Below are 22,012 nucleotides of genomic sequence, written 5' to 3'. Positions count from 1 at the left end.
TGTCCCGGCGCCCAACTCAGGCGGTTACTGACGTAAGAACCTAATGGAATCCATTCTATTCTGCAATGTGTACAATATGATTCTTTTCTATTCGATGTGCGGAAATTCGTGGCACACAGCTAGTAGTGCGGTCGGGCGAACATTCAACAAGACTGAAAAATAGTGAACATGTAATCTTATTTGAATTCTGATTCAATTGTTTTGTTGTAAACCGATAAGACTGAAGTTTACATTTCAACATACAATTTTATGGTACTGTTTTCTAGTAGCAATTTCATTACTTTGTCCCTTTTTCATAGATTCACACCAACCTTTATCACCTGACACTACTTTACAAGATTTATCATACATTTGTCATGGCTCTTAATGTATTAGCAATCAGGAGAAAACCGTTTTTGAAAGGCAAATAGGTTTGTTTGTCACCAAACACATATAATTTTTTTCATATTACTTGTTCCTGGTGCAAAAACAAAATACACAGTCACATGAAATACAAGATAATTAGGGTGTATTAGTAATAAGTTTACATGCATAGAAAAGGAACAAAGGTCTACAAAATACAGCGCCAAACCTTAAAAGCCATAAGAGTAAAAATAAATTAGAAACACAATTGCAATATTCGATCACTTGGGCAGTGTCAAGGTATAGTACATGTACTACAGTAACTAGGTAAAATTAAGCATCACAAAACATTCACTTCTGGTGGTGTTAAAGGTAATGAAAGTACATTTAAACGTAAGGTAAAACTGCAATAGAAATGTATGCGTTACAATGTGTGATTAGAAACAATTTTATCTATGTGTTGTGTATCATGATTGTATGCTTGCAATTCTAAATCGAAAGTAAAACATCTGAACTTGTTGTAAGTTCTGTGGTTTACTAAGTATGTCGAATGTAGCTCAGTCGCATATTTCTTCCACTTGCTTCTTATTTTGGGAACTACTGTGTCTAAATCATCCCACGGGTAAAATACCAGTGAGCGGCCACGGTTAATCACAGGATATATGTTTTTCTTATCCAAACTAACTTTGTATCTTAATATACCGTAAACCATGACATCTTCAAGAGGAAATAGTTGGTAGTTGGTTATTGTTGAAGCCATGTAAATGTCTATGACCATTTTATAAGTCATAAGGACCATTAAACCCCTGCAAAAGTCAGGATAGAATGATTCTGGGTATTGCACAGGCTGAACACTTAACTTCCCATTCCCTCGGATAACACCACTGTTTTTTTCAAACATGAAACCGCAAAACATGGACCTCAGTTTGGGATTTTTCCTTTGAAGGTAGGCTACAGTGTTTCGGATATTTATGACACAATCATCATCAGTGAACACATAATATGACGATATAGAATGTTTTTGATCAAATATCCACTTGATTGCACTTAAAGTTTTTAGTGTAAGGTTTTGAAAAGTGTCGATAACATTTGTTTGCAAAATGTCATTAAAGCAACTGCTTTCAGATTTAATAAGTTTGTTCACCCTTGGATCCTTGCTAGAACCAAGCAGAAAAACAACCTCTATTTTCATATTATCAACGCTTTGTACTGCACCCCAAGTATGACGGATTGCGTGGCGCCTGAGGAAATGACCTGATGAGGACTTCACAAAAAAAGTTATGAAGTTTTTATCCTGTAAGCAAAATACAGCAAGTCAGTTGTGAATTGACTATTCAAACCACTATCCAATAAGTTGCCTACATCATACCTGTCTTGATAAATTGTTTTTTGGGTATATAATGAATGATGTTGGAACATGGACCGGGGGATAAATATTTTTTGCATACTGTTGTGGAAGGCGGTGGAACAGTCTGTCATCTCGAACACTGAAAGTTTACAAAGTGCTAGTCATGATACCACAGATGCAACATTCAAAAAATTTTTAACAGAAAAAAAAATTGAACACAATTCCATGCACATACTTACAAGTAAGTCTGGTAGACGTACCACACAACTCCAAGCAAAATGATCGCACAAAACACCACAAATGCGCTCGACTTTTTTGCGGTTTGGCTTGCCATGTACGACTTTACGTGGCGTCTCACAGCCATACAGGCAAACTACGGCTTGTTTCTAGCAACCAAACTCACAAACCACTGTGCTAAACACACTTAACGCCGACATCCCCTTTCATTGTATTAATACTGAGTACGGCCCAGCGATAAAAACAACACACGTAACCAGATCCACTTAATGAAAAGACTTCTAAAACGCCTGTAGCAACACTAGGTGACGTCACACGACTACAGGGAATTCCCCAAAAAGAAACCGCACGCTTGAATTTCAAAGTTCTTCACACCATAGAATACAAACACACTACGCTATGGTCAAACTGGTCTTATTTTTGTAAAATTGTTCGGAATATTCACTGTTGCGACTGGATAGCTGCCGATAAACACGTACAAAAATATAACAGATAAATCATATTGGAAAAGGCATATGCAGGCACTTAGGCCGAAACCAACGTATGAGCCCGATTCGTCATTTTTATATCAACGCAAATGTTTCAGTGGGGCACTGTAAAATGTTATTTATCGTCATTGTTCAAAATAATCCCTAAAGACTTTTTTAGTATTTCAACAAATGTCATAGTTTTTTTTACCAAAGTGTTGATTGTACAATTTGTGACACAGCACTTTTTTCTGTTTGACAAATATTTAGGAACTAATCCTAACAGCCTAACTTTAAATAGCCATCGATTTCATAAGATTGCACTTTTCCTAACACAGAAGCTGTGCACGACAAAAAGGTACTTTTATTGTGCTCATTCGTGGACCGGGTATTACTGTTGCTGCACACTAACAGTCAAAGGATTGACCCATGACTGCTTTGACCATGGATGGTGGTAGGAGGTCCTAAAAGCACATATAGCATTAAAGTGCTGTAAAAATTGTCACAGTCAGTTCCCCTCACAAAAAATACAAGTAGAATACACTAGTTACCGAGTTATCTAAAACCGAAAGATATCGCGTATTTTTATTGCAACCGTGCATATTTTTGTGCAAGTTCTACTTATTTAAAGCGTAGTAGTTCTTTAATATGTGGAAACTGGTCCTTACGTCGGATGCAATTTTTGTCAATTGACCAAGTGATTGACTGGCGCCACCCGCCGGATCCCAATCGTTTAAAACAATTCCATGTTGAGAATTCTGAAAGGATAATCTCGCCATTATGTATTTGTAATTATTAGAATTTGAGCTTTCATGACATATGGCTTAAATTGAAACCGTAGATGTCAGCATTGGTCCGTTAAAGTGTGGTAAAAACCTATTTTTCTGCTTTTAATTTAGTTCCAAGGGAATAGTATGGCAAGAAAAGTAAGGACATTCAACCTTTTCTTTCATTTGTTGCTGGACAGTACAAACTCGACGATGTGCTTCCAAGTTGTCAAGTCGCGCAAAAGCTCTCTTGCACAATTCACAGGAATGCGGCTTCTCACCTGTAAGTAAAAAAAATACAGTCAGGAGTTTAGTTCACGACAGCCGAAGGGGTCGCACTATTGATTTTTTGTGTCAAATAGTGTAACTTTTTTTTAGTAACAGCGTAGAGACTGGACAACAATACAATGTTAAGGAGATTTAGATGCAAAAAAAACACAAAATTAAATCAAAATAAAAAGTAATTTCAACCCCAAAAATCAAACCATGTTTTAGAGAATATTTGAGCCCAGGCAGAACATTTTAAACATTTTTCGTGCGGATAAAAACTCGCTAGCTGAAAACTCGCTAACAAGGTGTCGCTAGCTAAAAAACACCATTAACCGCACATTCATGTGACGCAAAATCACCTGAATGAACTTTTTCGTGTCGTCGGAGGTGGCAAGCGTTCGTGAATTGTTTGTCGCACTCCGGACAGGAATGCAAACCGATCCCAGTGTGCTTTTTCTGATGCAATCTGAGGGAATGCGAATCGCGGAATTGTTTGCCGCACGTTTCACAGTGAAACGGTCTGGCGTCTGAAAAAAGGAACGCAAAGAAAAAGCGGCTATATGGAAATGAATTGACGCAATACTAGCGACAGGGGCTCGTTCTGTCGGTGTGGTACCTGTGTGGGAGAGCATGTGCTTCTTCAGACGCCCCTTGAACGGAAATTTCTTGCCGCATACTTCGCATGTGTGAGGTTTAGTTTCTGTGTGCTTTCTCGAATGCACTTCCAACTTTTCGGTCGAACGAAAGACTGGAAACATACACGCGAGTTTGTTAATTTCGACTGCACGACAACACGAACAAGGGGTTGCTGACACTCACGTTTTCCGCAAACTTCGCATGAAATAGTTGCCTCGTCGTGAGACTTCTGGTGGGTTATGAGAGTGCTCTTGTCCTTAAACTGTTTTCCACACATTTCGCAGAAATACGGCCTTTCTTGGGTGTGCGTTAAGTTGTGTCGCTGTTTAATCATAGGGAATAACATTCTTAAACAATGTGCTGCTAATGCTGTCATGTTTTTACATGTAGTAAGGGTCCTGGAGACAAATGATAGTACTTTGTACTTCTCATGCCAGTGCCACTGACTATTTACAGCATTTCTTTTGCTAATGGGAAGGCCAAACAACAAGTAAAAGTATACCAGTGCCAGTCCGACCACAAGAAAATATATAACGACAATACCGTTACAGAATACGCTGCTCTATCAAAGCCGAGTGTTTTGGGGGTCAAGGGAGCTTTTAAAGCAACCTACCTTTAAATGATCTTTGTCGCGAAAGGTTTTTCCACATTTCTCGCATGTAAAAGGTCGTTCGCTCGTGTGTATTTTCTCATGTCGCTTCAAGTGGTCGGATTTAAGGAATAGTTTTCCGCAGGTGATGCAGCAATACTTGCGCTCTCCTGAAAGAAGAAGAAATATTTGAGCACCACAAAGAAATTTGAAATCTCGTCTTTCATAAGAACCCAGAATATGAACATGTGAATGCTTTGTATATAGCACCCCTGTAATATTAACATGAAATGCAAAATGGATCTAATAAAATTAAAACACGTTAAAAGGCTGTTTGTAATCCGTCTAGGAATTGATCACCTGTCTGTTTTTTTTAATAGGACACTTTACTGATATTAGGGCAATCCTGGCTTACCTGTGTGGCTCACCATATGCCTATTAAGGTGGCTTGAGCTTCGGAAATGCTTATAGCAGACTTTGCAGTCGTATGTGCGTTTAATTCGCGGCTTTTTGTGTGTTCGCTGGTGTATCTTTAATTCGGTGATGGTGCGGAACGTCCGTTTGCATTTGTCACAAGATTCCGGTTCTTCTTCTGTACGACAACCGTGTAAATTTGCAATTCTTTTACCTTTGTACTCTCCAATCTAGGGCATTCTGAGCGTTCAAAACTATTGTCAACCGTTTTTGTAATACTGTTTCAGAGCATAGCATACACACCATAAGGCCAGCCTTTGTGTAATAGTTTTGCTATGCAATATGGAAAGTTACCGGTATCTGAGATTTCGGGAGGTGCGTCTTCGTCTGTTGAAACATCTGTTTCTATGGAAACCTCGGAGTGGGACGCCTTCATGTGTTCCCGTATTTTGTGGAACGTGTAATCGGCGTAATTGCATTTGTAGCATTTATATGTGGGCTGTTCGTCGTGACAGAGTAAATGTAGTTTGTATGCTAAAAGCTGTGGAAACAAAGAATAAGTGTTGATACTTATTTATGACAAGCCGGTTACTGTATACCTGTGAAAACCTAGCTTGGCAAGTTGGACACACTAAGTTCCTCTTGCAAGTCTGCGATCTGTTTTTTCGGAGGTGATGACTTGAGGCATTTGGTCCTGTGGAGCACATGTTAGCACTGCTTTTGGCTCCTTGATGGTTATGTAGTAAAAATAGCGTTTATGTTGCATAGAAATAAATGAATAATACTTGCCGTTTTGAACTGGTATAGCAGGTAATGTTGTTTCTGTTGACATTTCCTGCCTGCCAATATTGGTGATTTTATTTTGCCAGTAATAAAAGCAAGGTAGTGTCGTGAAAAAAAGGAAAGTACACACATTTCCTGAACATGATACAATTAACCAGAACAACATTACCTATTCGGAATATCACTTGATGGTGAGACTGTTTTATTGCACTTCCATTTAAAAAATTCCATATCTGAACTATTTGAATCATTACAATCAGATTCCAGGTCCAACTGAATGTTTGATAAGTTTGAGGCAGATTTTTGCATTTCTCGAACACTCTAAAACATTTTATAATGGCATATAATTTATATGTGTATGTCTGTTTACAAATATAAAACACATTTTATTTCACCTAATATATATATAAAAAAATTAACATTCTTTTCATTTTCACCAAATAAAAAACAGGTTTCATTTTTTACTGGTTCTCCCATATATAATTTTTTTTACATTAAATGGATTTCTTGTGATGCAAAGTACATCCTTTGTCTGATAATTTTTTCTATTTAAATAATGTTCTGTTCTTTACAGTTTAGTTTAAATCTCACAGAATCACAGGTTGTAAAATTTTTTAAAAATTTAGTTAAATTAGTACAATAAGGTTGAAAATCACTGCTAAAAAAAACAAAAGTAACTTAAGCCTACACTGCAAATATGGTAAAGTTCTTCCATTTGAAACAGATCAGCAGCTTGATAAACAAACAGCAAATTATCCTTTGAAAGAGAAATCTTCCCTGTGTACATGAAGGTAAGTATTGTACCAAAAGTATCAGCGGTCAATTCATCTTCCTGGAATTGATAAACAGTCATGAGCTTGTGCCATAAAAATTAATTTCAAATAACTTGTTTTTAGTTAGTTTACTCACATTAAATTCTACAATGGAGTCGTCCATCATATTGCTCAGGTATTTGGAAGAAGCTGCCAACACAACCTTGTGTGCTTCAAACGAAGTTTCACCTTTGAGTAATTTTCATGATTTTTAATAATAAATTTATTATATAAAAAGGATAATAATCAGCTCTTATTTATAAAAAACATGATTGAAAACTTGCCAATGGTGATTTTGACATCACAGAACTTGTTTTCTCTCCATAAAGTTTCCAAATGTTCAAAAAAAATGTCAGACTTCTTGATGCAAAAACTAACGGCCTCATTGTTAATCGATATACCTAAAAAATTTAATTTTTATGATAAAATTAGCCTTAAATAGACAAAAACTACATGTATATGACACAACAAAATAAACTGCTTTTTCATGTTTTTTTATTAAAATTACACTTTTCTCACCAGTGTTAACAATGATACGTTCCAAAAATGATGCTCTGCTTTTTAGGTTTTGGCTGGTTTTCAATTGATCCAACTCACACAACATCTTGTCAACAGAAGAAGAATCAGCAAAGGGCAAACACCAACTTTCTTGTTCAATGTAATCGCCATGTTTACTGCTTCTTGCAAATGGTGTTACCTTGTGTCTAATTTGTAACAAATATTGTGATTAGTCTACATAAAATTACGGAAAAACGATTAGGTTTTCAATAATTAAAAAGTACAGAAAATAAAATAATAAATAGTATTTACATGTGGTACATAAACTGATTATTTTTTTCGGTAAGAAATGCAAATGAAACTTTCCAATCTGGCATAAACAACCTACAGATTGATCAGTAATCGCGTGACAGCGGTTAAGTCATCATTGAAAGCTTTTCCAATATCTTTCAAGCAATGCAGTGCAGCAGTGTTTCCTTCACCAAAAGAAACGTTGGTAAATTTCATTATGTTAGTCGGTGGGTTAAAATCACCACAAACATCGTGACAAACAATTTAAAATACAGCATTTTCTTCCATTACATAAATTGCTGACTAATTTATATTTTGCAGCATCACCCTGCCACTTGAGGCCAGAAAAGAGCAAGCGATGGTAACGCGGTTGTTAGGAGAAACACCACGCATTATTTTCGGAATTCTATATAACTCCATTTGTGCGGCCGCACCGACAGATTAACTACGATCTACATGTCAAGGTGTCGAAACTATTTGTTGCAAAGGTTATGAATTGTGTTGGGTTATATGTGGAAATTTGTTGTTTCAGGTGAAAACAGTAACTGTGACTTCAGTTTAAATAAAAATGAAATTGATTTGTTTCATATCATTTGTGTTGCTCACAATTAATGCTCTGCTAACAACTGCGGAATACTCCTTTGGTAAGTGAAAGTTGAAAATGATAATGTTGCTGTGCAAAGAAATTAAACAGTTGTTTCAAAAATTGACAACAACTAAAGTTTCCTAATTTTTTACTATTACTTTTTTTGCAGAAAGTATTCAGCAATATGAAACATCCTTGATAAATGTTATGAATGATGACTGGATTCAGAGTAGGGTCAGTTGTATTTTTTTGTTCTTATTCTGTTGCAAAACTACTTTATACAATTGTGAAAAAAACTTCGCTGAAAACTAATTTTGGTAACGATTTTCACCCAACTAAGTAAAAAGGAGTACATGGGACCAATTTGTGTTTTGTTTTTTCTAAATATGTCTATTTTTTATTGTAAGTTTTGTATGTTTTTGTTTGAGTGATAGCATTAAAAACTATATATATTATATTAATACTTCTCTTTCCAAATGCCAACGTTAATGTTTAAATATGTACAGGCTAGTATGGAAATAGCAGAGGGTTCTACACCAGGTAGGTTTAAAAGAAGTTATATTTTATGTTCAATCTGTGTGTCCAAAAATATGTATGGTGTTTATAGTAAAATGAGTTTCAACTCAGACAGCATGTAGCTATGCTGGTGTCACAATTTTTTGTTGAGAAAAGGTATATATTTGTAGTGACAGATTATGATTCTTCTTGGGAGAATCACCTTTTATTGATCTCCATATTGTTGCAGAGTGCCCAATTCCCTGTGGCAATAATTCAATCGAAATATGGACAGATTCTGTATGCAGCTGTCAGTGTGAACCAGGATATTTCAACAACAGTGGTAGTTGCCAAGAAGGTAACATAAAAGATACCCTTACAAACTAGTAGTGTTCTGAGGCCCGTTGGCCAGAGACCCCTGCCTTAAAACACTTTCAACACAAATTCATTAACATGATGTTCAATAATCTGTTCTGTTTGGGCTATAAGCCTGGAGAAAAATGAAAATTTTATGTGGTTGTGTAACAAACCTAATGAAATACATATTAAGTTTTGTTTTAGGCCGTATAGTAATTATGTTTTTGTAACCAATGGGAAAAATATATCAATTATGCGCTTTGAAATAACAACAAAGGGATTTGGAGTTAGAATGACACTAAATGAAGATGGTATTATTAAAAGCAAATTTTATCTAGGTTGCAGTGTCACTCCTACCTACAGTTTTAGGAATGTGAAAGTAAATACATACTAAGACTAGCTTTGTATTGTTCATGTAACAGCAAAAATATTTGGAGGTGAGATGACACTGAACATTACCTATAATGAGAACACTGCTGAGGAAATTGCCTACAACACAGTGAGCATTTACATGACCCCTTTTTAAAGCTGTAATGAAACACTGTTTTCAATATTTTTAGACTTATGAAATCTTCAATGGCATTCCTGGCTTTGAAAATGTGATAATAACCAGTGTAAAACCTGGTAGCATCGTTGCAGAATGTTTGTATATCTTTAATAGTTCATCAGATGCAACATCTGAAACTGTGTCCAGCACTTTATCTACTGCATGTGTAAGTAAACTTTGAGATTTTGTCACTGATTACTTCCTCTTACACATTATAACATAAGTTGTAAAGGTTTAGACGAACTTTTTTAGTCACTAGCGATTTTTATATTCTACAGAAAAACAACAGTGCGTCCGTTGAAGAGGTAGATTGTCCCAAATCGTTGAAAACAGTAATAGGTGTGTTAATTATAAATGCAAAAATATTATAAATTAATTATCTAACCTGCTAAATCGTGGGCAGATTATTCTACACCTTGCACAAGCAGTAGCTGGAGCTCATATTGTGATAGTACAACCACAACGTGCAATGGTACTACCGATGGTAACGTTACTTGTAGCTGCAAAAGCTATTACAGCCCAACTACCAGCGCAACTTCCTGCATAGGTAATCCCAATATCAGTGAAGATAAATTTTATTTGGTGTGGAATATATTTTTTGAAACGTAGTAGTTTTAAAACCGATTCCATGTCAGTTTAGCAGAGGTATGTAGTATTCACTGCAAATGTCTGCCTTTACAGTTAAAGAACCACCCTTTCATTTTCTCGATTTTGTGTTGCTCCGAAAATTATTTGCAATTTCGCATTCGAATTAAAATAATATATTTTTTTTTATTTCAAGAAACGAATGAAAGTTTTCTTGCTGCTATTTCTGCATTACATAATCTTTAAAATGTAATGAATAAAAATCGAGAAATATACAATGGTGGTTGCAACGGGATTTGTGTCATGTTACACTAATTTTAAAAGATGGCATGTAGTTTCTTGAGAAATAATTTTATAATGTTAAACTTTGTATTTTTTCTGTTTAGATGCGGAATGTACAGGGAATAAATTTTGTAATGGACACGGTAACTGTTCCCGTACGGAAGAAGGCGAGCCAGTGTGTGTATGCAAACCACAGTGGTCGGGAACACAGTGCCAGGGTAAGTTAAACGGGATCACACGAAAAGTGTTTTTCGCATGTTGGTTATGTATTTTGTCTTGCAGAAGAGGCACCGTATTGTTTGCAGGATTCAGAATGTAACTCTCCATTCGGAAATTGCAACATGAACACGTTTAGATGTAACTGCATGTGGGGTTTCGATGGTGACTACTGTTATCAACGTAAGTTACACACAACGTGGTTCGGTGCGCAGTTTAATTTTTCCTAAACAAATTCTTGTTTTATAGCTTGGAAGTTTGCACTTACAATCGTTGGATCGGGTCTCGGACTCATCATAATAATTTTGATCATCGTGTTTGCTTGTAATTCCCGCAAGACTAAGAAAAGCAAGAAATCCAAGGATGATACCTCAGAAGACTATGTCCACCCACTGGAGGACTTGGTATGACCTCATATCATTACAGCACTGTTACAGACCCTCCATTATTAATTTCTCAGCAAGCTCATGCTTTACGTTTTTTCCTCTTTTGTCAAAGTATTGCGTTTTTTTTTCGTTTTTGACAAACTGAAGTGGTTTTTAATCTAATATAAAAATGAAGTCACTAGATCGACCGTGAAATCAGTTTCGCCGACGATTGTACGCGCCTTTGTTTAACCTCGGTTAATGAACAACTGACTCTACTATGTGCACTGTACGTCTCTAGCAAAACATGTAAAGGCCACACACGAAATTCAAAGCCCAGCAACGTTCCATAATTACCAATACAACGAGTGGAATATTTTTGCACTCCACAGAACGACTACAGCAATTACCAACCAGGAATGATGCGAGCTCAGCTTCCCTCTCATCTCTACAGTTCCATTGAAACTCAGGCACCCGCGAATGTGGCGCCAACGTCAACGTTCAAAAATGTAGGTATTTAACAAGGCAGGTGACCTGGGTAATGTTATACTTCATAGCCTTCGACAATTGCGTTGCTGCAAACCTGAAGTAACGTATCCACGTTTGGTCCAAAAACATTCCTCCGTTTTTTTAACAGTAGGGTTGTAACAAAACATATCGTTCGCGGGAATTGGTGCTTCTGATTATATAATATACATATAATATACAAAGACCTGTTACGAAACGCTTGAGCGTATCAAAGCTGTATTGTACAGAAGTTAAACACTTCCATATAATTGCATATTTTTTTGTTGAAGACAACATTTCAACTAAACAACACTGCATTAAAATTTTTTTTCAATGACACTTAAAACCTTTACACAAAGAACTAAGCAACACCGGAGTATAAAAAAAATTCATTTGCACCTAATAAAAATTTTGAACCTTTACATGAAGAAAATAACAAAATGGCTGTAGTCGTTGCGTGGACATAAAAAACAATGATTTACGCTCCTTTTGTAGGAGGAAAGGAGAGAGAGTGATGAGAGAGGTTCATACACCAACTACGGGTATGCGTCAGTAGACAAGGTAAGTGGTGATCAAATAATCCGAAAGCAGTTGGAATGCTTCCACTTCGAAAACTACTAAAAAAACAACTAAAACGCAAATAACTCTATTTACCGAAACATGGAGAACTGTGTGTGTTTATGGCGTTGCCTAAATAGCTAAAAAGGTAGTGTTAAACAGCAGCTGTAAAACTGTACAACTGCGAGTGTATTTTTATTGTCAGGCACGAATAGTGTGGAAAATTATATACACCGGTAAAATTGCAAAACCAGATCTTTGGGAAGTTAGAAAAATAATAACATCATTGTTATTCTCGACTGCAATAATTTTTTTTCAACTTTTTTATTCCCTAAGCCTATCGAGTCCCAGCTGAGACACAGCTTGTTAATGTTCTTAAAACACTGCTTAGTTGCATGCTAATACATTCTTCATCTTTTAGACAAAACGGGCAAGCAGCAAATACGATTCACCGTCGAGAGCCACACGTGAATATTTTTAATTCACAGCGAATATGTTAACCCTTCGCGCCATCATTAGTTTATAAATTCGTACAGGCCTCACAGCTCAGAGCTGTGGATCCTGCTGGCGAAGAATTTTCATGTTTTGAAAATGAAATTTTCTCAAAAACCGGTTTTCTCCCGACCTGTTTCGCCATTTGTTAAATTTTGCTGTTAATTTATCAAGCTTCACTGTCTGAACACGCATTCAACACCACTTGGACTTGCGCTTTAAAATTAACGTGTTCAAGCATTAGTTAGTATATTATGGAAGCGTATAAATATGCGTACTGAAAACGTGCAATGCTCCGAATTTATAATCCCATTAGACGTTTGATTGTAAATCTAATGGCAAACCGTAACAACAGACTTTTACTGAAAGTTGTAAAACCATCAAATGATTTGATTTTCCTGCAGCAAAGTTCGTTGACTCGACTTTGATGCTATTTTTGCCTGTTTTCTTTCGCATTCCGCCCTTTGTCGTTGACACAGTCGTCAAACAATCACCTCATGACGTGCCGCCTGCTAAGTTATTAAACGGTTTGCGGAGTGACGTCAAAGCATGTCTTTTGTCAAACAGAACGACGCCCATTACCGCTAGTGTTCCGTGCACCGATCGTACTATGATGCAAACCTGAATATATATAGAAAAAAACCGCGTGAAAATTTTTGTAGTTTTGTTTTTGTGCTTATCAAAAAAGTTGTCCATATGTTTGTATAATACACGCTGCTATGCTTATAACAGCAATCATTTATTCCTTTGTTCACGTAGTTGAATTGTGTTGTGTTTAAATCTAATCACGGTGCCCTTATGTTAATTACCAGTGCCAAACTATCAGGATAGTCGAAGCGTTACGAGCATTTAAGAAGTGTCGCTTCTCGACGAATCGCGCACTTTTTTACTTGTACAAAGTAGTATTCATTGCTCTGTAATCGTCATCGGGTGTTGCAAATCACGTAGCTGTAATTCGCCTTCACTGTAATTCTCGCTCTCCTTGTTCCTTTCCTTCATTGTTGAATTGCACGTACTTTTAATTCATCTTTACTGTGCGCCCCGCCGGTTCCTTCATTGTGCGTATTGTGTATAAGAATTTGTCATTTCAAGCAGGGAAACGAATTTTCGTAATAAACCATTCACCCTTTAAACGTGTTGTTTTTTAAATCAAAAACCTTCTGCAGTATTTGATTGTGACGTGGGCTAGAACTAGAAGGAAAGTGTTTGCCAATACCACGAGTTGTTTGCGATTCCTGTTTGTCGAAATTAAATATAGCTCCGTTCATAAAGGGCAAGATCGTGCCAGTCAGCCACACAAACGAGTATATGGTTTAATTAAGATGCGGGGTTTTCCAAAAGGGTCGCACTAAAGTTTTCTGTTGTCAGTTTGATCCACTGATCATTCATTACCGGGCAAAAAAAACATCGCTTCATTCATTTCATGTTATAGTTGACCGTTGCTTTTTTTATACTATAGCGATAATATGTAAAGCAATTCTTCGTGATTATCAAAAACATTTGACCGCACGTTGCCATTTTACACTTATTCAAACGCCTAAAGCATGTTCAAACCCTATCCAAAGACGGTAAATTTGAAGAAGCATATACATTTTTGCATTGAACCAGACTTCAAGGACAAGTAAATTTATTACCGCAACAGGAAAACGCGCACTAGGCAATAAACCATCGTACAACATTAATGTGTTACGTGTATATGTTCATTTCGGTTAACCTCGCCTCAGTTTAACGAACAAACATCGCACGGCGACACTACATTCCTGCGTCGTCAGCTCAGGACAAAGGCCCCAATAAATGTGACAACTTGCGCAACCAAGGTAAATTGCGTTAAGGCCTAAAAGTGCTGTCTGAACGACGTGTGGACGTGATGATTCGACTCCGCAACGAGAAAAGGATAATTCAAGTACCCAAGTATACAAGGATGAAGTACGGGGTTCGGTCATTAAGTAAAAGTTAAACATCCACGTCACAAAACGAATGACTGGTGGTTTATCATTTGTCAAAACTTATCAGTTTAAAATGGAATCTATTTGCTGTATATAGACATATGACAGTGATTCTTATTCTTTCAATCAAATATGTTTATATTCCACATTTTATACGGTTGACACCACAACCTCTTGGGTTTTATCAGTGGTCATTTTAGTTTTTCTTCATGAATATGTGGTTCATTTTCGTTGCAGTCTTTCAGGCAATGCGAAATGATTTGATTTCATAATACTAAACAAAACATAATTTACACGTCCTGTGCGGTTATCCACTTCTATGACAAAAAATATTAGCGAAACCATTTGTGGGATCGTTATGTTTAGTTTTGTACGCACATACTTTCTTACTATATATTGCCTACAAACAGAAGAGAAACCGAAAGCCAGTGAGAAAAAACATATCTGTCCAATTTTTTTGTTTGCTTATTCGTCTGCTGCGGTATTGGTAATAGAATTTAAAAGAAAAGCCGAAGAGAATATCGATTTTGCTTTGCTTGATTTCTAGAAATTATTTTTAAACGTGTTTAACCCTTAAGAGGAAACGAAATCTGTTTTCTTGCCACTAGAGAATGGATGAGAGCTTCTTTCGCATCGAAGTTCTTCAAACAGTTAGATAAAGTAAATCTTTCTAAACCAGAATTCCTTGGTCCAGCTAAAACTTGTTTACTTTTAATTGGGAGAAGGTGCGTTCGTATGCGACACGAGATCATTCGCAAACAAGTGACTGGCAACAAATATAGCACCCTGGTCAATGTATTGTTTGCGACACACTTCAGTAGCATGACGAACCAATAAAACATTTCGGATTGGACAACAAGTTTTACGAGTTTTCCACAACGGAAACGAGCGCATTTCAATCTAGGTATTGAAAATGCCTCGTTGTGGCTTGGCAGTAAATTTATATTTATAGCGTTTTGCAAACATTATGAAATGCAAGTGAAATGTTGTAATTTCCATTTTTCGTTGTGTTTTCTTCACAGAATGGTTCTAAGAAGTCGACAGTTATTTCTTAAATATATAGAACTTTAATCTGGCGGCGCGCAATGATGTATAATGTAGTGTTTGCCTATAGGTTTCACAATTCAGTGCAAAATGATAAGCGATTCTGTCACAACACCTGCACTGAATTTAAATAGATCAACACACACACATATATATATATGGTCCAGCATGAAAATATATTAAGAGTTGCCTTGGCAACAAATGTACTGTATTTAGAAAGAACCAGTTGCTTTGTAAAATTAGCTTGCGCAACTAATAAACAAACAATGTTTTATGAAACATGCTCAAATAACACCCTATTGTGTCACAGTTGCATGAGTAATATTACTATTTGCTAATGCAATGACGGAACAACGTAAAAATAGCGCCCGCCCCGAAACGACGCAGATCTTTGTCTCTATCTCCACCAAACGGCAAGTAAAAAACTTCTGGCCATAATATGCCAGTATTGCTACTTTGTAATTACGTAACTAAAATATCCGATTTATGTTACTAAAATATTCAGTTGCCTGAACGAATCATAGTTGCAATTATAATTTCTGCACAGTACGTTCAAAACATGAAGCAAACAGCAAAATACAAAACAAATAGGTTGAAACACATTTTACCAATAATGTTATAGTGGAGCCATATTAGAAACACGAGTGAACTTTATGAAAAGGTGGATCAGCAAGTGTGGAGCAAGTGATGGGCTTCTAGCAGAGAACCGAACAATCAGGGAAACGAAACTTCGTGATAATGGGTTGGATTTGGTGCCACTTTTATGGTCAAAATTCTATTTAAATGAGCGATGTTGATGATGCCTGCAAGTTTTGTGCAAAATAAAAAGCAGAAATATCTCATGCTAGGACATGATTGACAGGATCGCCCCACTGCGCAGGTCCTTACTTGGCGATCACAGCTATCGTATCAAGATCATGAGGTTTAGAGACTTCGCAGCCCAGACATTGTAATCTAGCTGGATCAGCCACTTTTTAGTGACAAGTCGAAGTGAGATCTGAAAAATCAATCTGAAAGATGTACTGCAACTATTGACAATATTGATTATTTGTCATTGTTGCCAAGTTTGTGTTGCCACCACCCTTTTGCATTCACGTAGTCTTCGACCAGGGTGAAAATTTTAATGGACGTCCTTGCTGTGTCTGACATTCATATTCCAAACCTAATACGACAAAATGGAGGCGGTTTCTGTCCTATGGTACAAAACCACAATTGCAATGTTCTAAACATGTTCAGCATTTCAGTGAATGGCAGACAAATGGGCACTGTTTCAATCTATATAAGGTCTCATCAGCGCAACTTGGTGTGGCTCTTTGGCGACTTTGCCGACCAAACGACCAGACAAAGACTTCCACTTTGTGGTGATTATTCAAGCAATTCGTTGTGATAACATGATATTGAAACTCTAACCAAAAATACTCAAAATGGGTTGCAGAAGATCAGCGTCACTGTGATACTATTGGAACATAACTTGCGGCTTTGAAAATCCTAAGGACAAAGAATATAACCGATATAACTGCTCTGAAATTAATTTTTTGTTTTACATAATTATTGAGAGTTGCATACAGTTGTGCACACTATTTCGACCTGTAAGGTCTCATCTTGTGGCACTGGGACTAGCTTTTAATGGCTGGCAAGAGATTTGTGGTACTTTCGGTCAACGCCGTTGGGTACACTGGGTACAAAACAACAATATGACTATTGTTCGCGGCAAAAGCGAACAAAGCCGTGAAAAAACATCTCTGCCAGTTATTACTTTTCGTATTGTGTGAGACGTATAGCCTATATGTATATGTATATATATATGTCAACAGAATTTTTAACCTTTTTCTCTTGATGCGTTTGGTTGAGTTGTATGTATGGATTTTACTAGTTACGCCAACAGTTGATGTTGCATCTTGTAAATTTAAGTTTAACAGAAAATTAGGTGTTTCTGCATGATTGACTAACGAAACGGCGCCTCAGACGCTAACAATTGCGTTTGCCATTTCGGGGCACTTAACCTAAAGCATGTTGACAGGACGACTCTTGCTTTCGTCATAGATACGGTCTTAACAGACGGAAAATCCCCCGAGCAACGTCGTAAACGGAATGCGAACCCACCGGACCAAAACGGTCGCAAAGGGTTTCCAGGCAAAGTGCACAACGGACACGAAGTGTTCAACCAAGACAACTTTTGTCAGGCTCTCCCGGATATTGTTTTGAGGCAAACACAAAAGTCGTCTCAAGTCGTAATTCGGCCACGGCTCTAAGTCGTGAAAGTCATCACATGTGCGAAGTGTTTGCCTAGGTGAGGAAAGCAAAACTTCTCGAGATTGTGTTATTCGTTGTGGCAGGGAGCTAGTACAGCTAACAGTCTGTTGACGACTAGTATACTCTAAAATAGATAAGCTGAAGGGAAAAGAGGTTGGTCGTGGTACACAAACATGAGTTTTGCGATTTCGATAACTTTTGTATTTTGCAGAAATAATAGCTGTAATTTTTATACGAACTGAACATATCCTACAAAGCATGGAAAATTCATAGGCAGCAAAATCCTTCAACCTGCAATGAAGGTGAAGGTTTGGTGTCTAGAACAGCCTTGGTTGTTGGTTTTATTACTCTTGACAACAAGGCTGAAAACCGCTCATTCAAGGCGATGTTTGTTCACGTTCCAGTCTGGTGTTTCGTTGGACTTTACATCTTCGTCTCGAGGCAGGGGTTTGACTCTGCTACAGTCGTTCTACGCCAATAACATACAGGAATGCAAGACCGCATGCTGCGCCGATCGTAAGAAATTTATGCACAGCGTTTATCTAAAATTGGCGTCACACTTTTTGCCATCTACTTCATTCAAGTCAAGCGTTTTATAGGCTGTTCCGATAATTAAACTTCTGTGGAAATAAAGGCGTGAACATGCCTTTGCAAATGTTGACCGCAATAGTTACAGAATACAATTCACTGAAAAGTTTCTTGCGTTGCTAAAATCGATACACAACATCACCAAATGTTATCTTTTTCGTTTCTTGCAGAAAGGTGCAACGCAATGGTTTTCTATCACGTTCGATCGGAACTTTCGAGTGGGGCGACCAACTGCTTTATCGTGCACTGTAACGCTATCCTTCGCTGTCAAGCGGTCGAAAAAGCGGACTACTACGTGTACTGGACAGGTGAAGTGCCGATTATACAGCCAAGATCAACAACCACAACAGCAACAACCACAACAACAACAACCACAACTTCCACAACAACAACAGACATGGTGAAAAACGGAACAGCGACTTTCCCTTTCGTGAATAAAACAACTTCAAGATTACCCTTGACTTTTACAAATGCAACTGTGACATTTACAAATGCAACTGTTATTTTACAAAATACCATTCAACCCGTAAACCCATCAACGCAAGTCGCCACAATGTTGGAAAACACAAGTAATGTAACAATTGCAAAGTCACCAGCACCAATTCAATGGGTGGACACAACTTTCGATAACAGCAGTCTTACGTCTTTCGCAACGACTACCGGCGTTTCTTCCATAAGCACGAGCACAACAACAACACCATATAGTACTTCAACGTCTTCTCGTACAGTTAAAGCAACAAGTCCAAGCACAGCCCTCTCTACAAAGTTCACTTTGGGGCCATCTGCAACTTTGTTAGTAAATTCAGACCATAAATTACCGACAGGAGACTTGATTGACCAACCAAGTAAAAGTGGGAATCCATTTCTGAATGTAACGGTACTTCCTGATACGTATCGCAAGGACGTGGAGTACGCGTATCGAGTACTGATATTTATAGCTGTGTTTGGTAGCATCCTGCTTGTAGTAACTGTGTACATTATGTGGAAGAGCCATCGCGAGGTGCGGTATCGCCGATATAAGGAGATAATATTTCTTTTGCACGATCAGGATGAGATGTACGCCTAGAGGTTTTGGTAATAATGTGTTTTGTACTAGATTTGGTTTGGGACTAATTTTTTTGCAATAAAATGAACATAGGTAGCATTTGTTTCTGCTTAGAACATTCTGTGCAGATGTCAAGATCCTGCAAAATGACAAAACAAATCCAACCTTGTGGATTATGTTCCATTGTGTTTACATTGAGATTCTTCCACACAGAGTTTTCCCCAAACCCCTCACATGTGACCTTGGGTAATTGCACAAAGTAACCTGCCATTATCTAAAATAATTCCATAAATCTGACCATAATATATTATTAAATAATAACGTTTTGAAGGCCAATAATATTGATAATTGTTGTGTATAAGCTGCAGACAGATGGCCACTGTTTCAAACTAAATTGGCTCCACTTTGCTTATCTTAATATTAATAATATAGTTCAACTTTATTTGTGCATAGATTTGTTTCTGGAGACAATTTGCTTCAAAAACAAGGTGTAATTATGGCGTCTTAAATTTATAATGTGTTTCATATCATTTATCAAAATATTTAAATTACAAACAAATGTTACAATTTTGATTTTTCAATCGACGCATGAAGAAAGTTTGAAATCCTTTCCACCCTACAACAGCTCAAGTCAGCTTTGGCCACAATCTCAGGTCCATAGGGAAATTGTTTCATAAATTCATCAACTGTTTTTCTCTCATCCATTGAGAAAGACTGATATAAATCCACAGTCTTTTGCCATTTCCAAATGTTGAATGGATACATCTGAAGCGAATTGATGGTAAAACATTCATGTCAACTACACAAGTTTTTTAATAGTTACAAAATTACATACATCTCTCTTTTCAGTTGAATTGCCAATAGAGTAGTCGTGAAATCCCAGTGATCTTGGTAGTTTAGTGTTTTGTGATGTAACTTTTTCCTGTAAAATCAGGGATAATTATATTGTATAACATATTTTAATGACATTGCTAAGACCTTAATGTATTTTGTCAGATGTTCTTTAGTGCTCAGCAAAACCGGTCCGAATTCCACAAAAAATCGATGCAAAATCGGTAAAAGTGTATCTGGTATTTCTAAAAAGCACAAGATACATTACTCACAGAATTTGCATCACGGACAACTAAAAAGGACATACCATCATTAGGCAAGAAGCATCTCTTTTCCTCTGGTAAAACTTCTTGGATTAACCAGCCATCTGCATCAACTTCATGCAAATGGAGTTTGTTCGCATGCTGCAAATGTCCATTCATTTGTTCAGTCCAAGCTGCCACCAATGGTGCTCTTGTTTTCATTATAAACCCTGGAAATTTCAAGTATGATCAAGACAGCCTTCAAGCATATTTTACAAATCTAAATCAAATCACCTGGTTTTGGGTCACGGTAAAGGTGGGCATAGAACATCCCCCCTACTGCAAAGTCACCTATGCAAGGTTGTCCTCCAAGAAAGTAGGGATGATGATCAAAATGGCGAGACATATCATCCAACATTGATTCCCAACTATTCTCTATGGCTAAATAATGAAAAAAAGAGTTTTCAATTGAATTTTTGTGAGTGATGTAAGTTTATCTTACCTGAGAAAGTCTTTTCAGTGATGCCCAGACTGGTTCTCATTCCACTGAACTGTTTGTATATCATATCAGCAATTTTTGACCTGTTTTCTGAATTTTCTTTTGGGAATGATGTTCTTCCAAATTCTTCTTTTATAAATGGCAAATTTTCGCTGTATGACCATCTGTCCAAATACAGATTAGTACTTTGGTTCCCCTTTTTAATTGACAAAAAATATAAAACCTGTAATGCATGACTGGTTGTACCAACCATTCATCAGAAAACATCTCGATCAATAAAGCTGCAATGCATTGTTTTGGTGTTTTAGGATAAATCGTTGGGTTTGGATGTCTACAAAAGTTGGGAGAGTTTAAAGTGTTATAAAAGAAGTTTTCTAAGCTTACAATCAATCACCTTTTTTCGAGAAAATATATAATTTCTGAAGAATCCTGTATCACATGTTTATCTGGTGACACCAGCACTGGAATAACCCTCCATCCTACTTTTGGTTTAATGAACTTGGCATATATCTTAATGAAAAGTCACAGAAACAAACGTTTTCTTTGTTTTACATCCGATAATTACAACCAGTGGTGAGACTCAAAAAATTTAGCATCCGGTTCTCTCACTCGCAGCATGCCATAGTAACCGCGGGAATATATTGCTCGAATTGAAACATAGGCCTAAATATGTGATTGTCAATAACTGGTTCGCGTAAGTTATTAAATTCCAAGAACCGGCTGAATGCCACCACTTATCACAACAGAAAAGCTTTGCTTACCTCGGCAGTGGCTTGCACCGTTTCAAAGGGTATTTTCTTATGTCGGAGATACGACCTTACTTTGGCTGTGTACGGCGACAGTTCGCCACCCAGGAGCTGATACATTGTTGCACAACTGGCAGAGCTTAAACAACGCCCAAGTATTGCAACGTTGCGCATTGTATTTGCTTTTGATCCCTGCACCAACTACGTAAACAAAGCCACCTGACTGGAAGTGCGCCGTTACACATGGCTGCACAATTTGCAAAAGTGACTTTTTTACGCCAACTGCCAAATTCCACCATTGTTATGGCGGATAGTCAAGCCGTCATTTGTTCAAAAATTTGGCAAATGGCTATAATCACTCTAGATACCCATAC

General features: G+C 37.1%; 5 protein-coding genes across 5 annotated transcripts; 2 read left to right on the top strand and 3 right to left on the bottom strand.

Annotated features, from left to right (window-relative positions):
* Nucleotides 1–360: 360 nt before the first annotated feature.
* On the bottom strand, nt 361–2,088 carry LOC145903897 (beta-1,3-galactosyltransferase 1-like). The gene is made up of 3 exons (XM_082992082.1): nt 1,930–2,088; nt 1,712–1,829; nt 361–1,636 (listed from the first exon to the last, which is right to left on the bottom strand). The coding sequence occupies exons 1-3, from the start codon at nt 2,052–2,054 to the stop codon at nt 767–769; spliced, it is 1,113 nt and encodes a 370-aa protein (XP_082848208.1). The 5' UTR covers nt 2,055–2,088; the 3' UTR covers nt 361–766.
* Nucleotides 2,089–2,739: 651 nt separating this feature from the next.
* On the bottom strand, nt 2,740–7,701 carry LOC145903883 (uncharacterized). The gene is made up of 17 exons (XM_082992068.1): nt 7,552–7,701; nt 7,185–7,369; nt 6,950–7,066; nt 6,763–6,854; nt 6,542–6,685; nt 6,023–6,174; nt 5,860–5,909; nt 5,670–5,764; nt 5,425–5,611; nt 5,072–5,248; nt 4,681–4,826; nt 4,251–4,389; nt 4,048–4,179; nt 3,791–3,958; nt 3,336–3,442; nt 3,063–3,152; nt 2,740–2,858 (listed from the first exon to the last, which is right to left on the bottom strand). Exons 1-17 carry the CDS (start codon nt 7,668–7,670, stop codon nt 2,802–2,804), a joined length of 2,157 nt encoding a protein of 718 aa, XP_082848194.1. The 5' UTR covers nt 7,671–7,701; the 3' UTR covers nt 2,740–2,801.
* Nucleotides 7,702–7,984: 283 nt separating this feature from the next.
* On the top strand, nt 7,985–13,565 carry LOC145903892 (mucin-13-like). The gene is made up of 14 exons (XM_082992076.1): nt 7,985–8,098; nt 8,210–8,274; nt 8,547–8,580; nt 8,786–8,893; nt 9,315–9,391; nt 9,453–9,605; nt 9,718–9,778; nt 9,843–9,986; nt 10,411–10,524; nt 10,589–10,705; nt 10,772–10,926; nt 11,280–11,396; nt 11,890–11,955; nt 12,374–13,565. The coding sequence occupies exons 1-14, from the start codon at nt 8,023–8,025 to the stop codon at nt 12,431–12,433; spliced, it is 1,347 nt and encodes a 448-aa protein (XP_082848202.1). The 5' UTR covers nt 7,985–8,022; the 3' UTR covers nt 12,434–13,565.
* A 4,312-nt stretch (nt 13,566–17,877) lies between these two features.
* On the top strand, nt 17,878–19,417 carry LOC145903896 (uncharacterized). Its single transcript, XM_082992081.1, has 2 exons — nt 17,878–18,203; nt 18,446–19,417. Exons 1-2 carry the CDS (start codon nt 17,984–17,986, stop codon nt 19,339–19,341), a joined length of 1,116 nt encoding a protein of 371 aa, XP_082848207.1. The 5' UTR covers nt 17,878–17,983; the 3' UTR covers nt 19,342–19,417.
* Nucleotides 19,418–19,554: 137 nt separating this feature from the next.
* Nucleotides 19,555–21,843, bottom strand: LOC145903895 (uncharacterized). The gene is made up of 9 exons (XM_082992080.1): nt 21,654–21,843; nt 21,287–21,402; nt 21,116–21,223; nt 20,896–21,056; nt 20,688–20,834; nt 20,459–20,623; nt 20,299–20,396; nt 20,156–20,242; nt 19,555–20,085 (listed from the first exon to the last, which is right to left on the bottom strand). Exons 1-9 carry the CDS (start codon nt 21,810–21,812, stop codon nt 19,882–19,884), a joined length of 1,245 nt encoding a protein of 414 aa, XP_082848206.1. The 5' UTR covers nt 21,813–21,843; the 3' UTR covers nt 19,555–19,881.
* Between the last annotated feature and the right edge of the window lie 169 nt (nt 21,844–22,012).

The sequence above is a fragment of the Ascidia mentula genome, chromosome 5 (assembly GCF_947561715.1).
Source record: "Ascidia mentula chromosome 5, kaAscMent1.1, whole genome shotgun sequence".
Lineage (NCBI taxonomy): Eukaryota > Metazoa > Chordata > Ascidiacea > Phlebobranchia > Ascidiidae > Ascidia > Ascidia mentula.
This window is presented reverse-complemented; position numbering and strand designations above follow the sequence as displayed.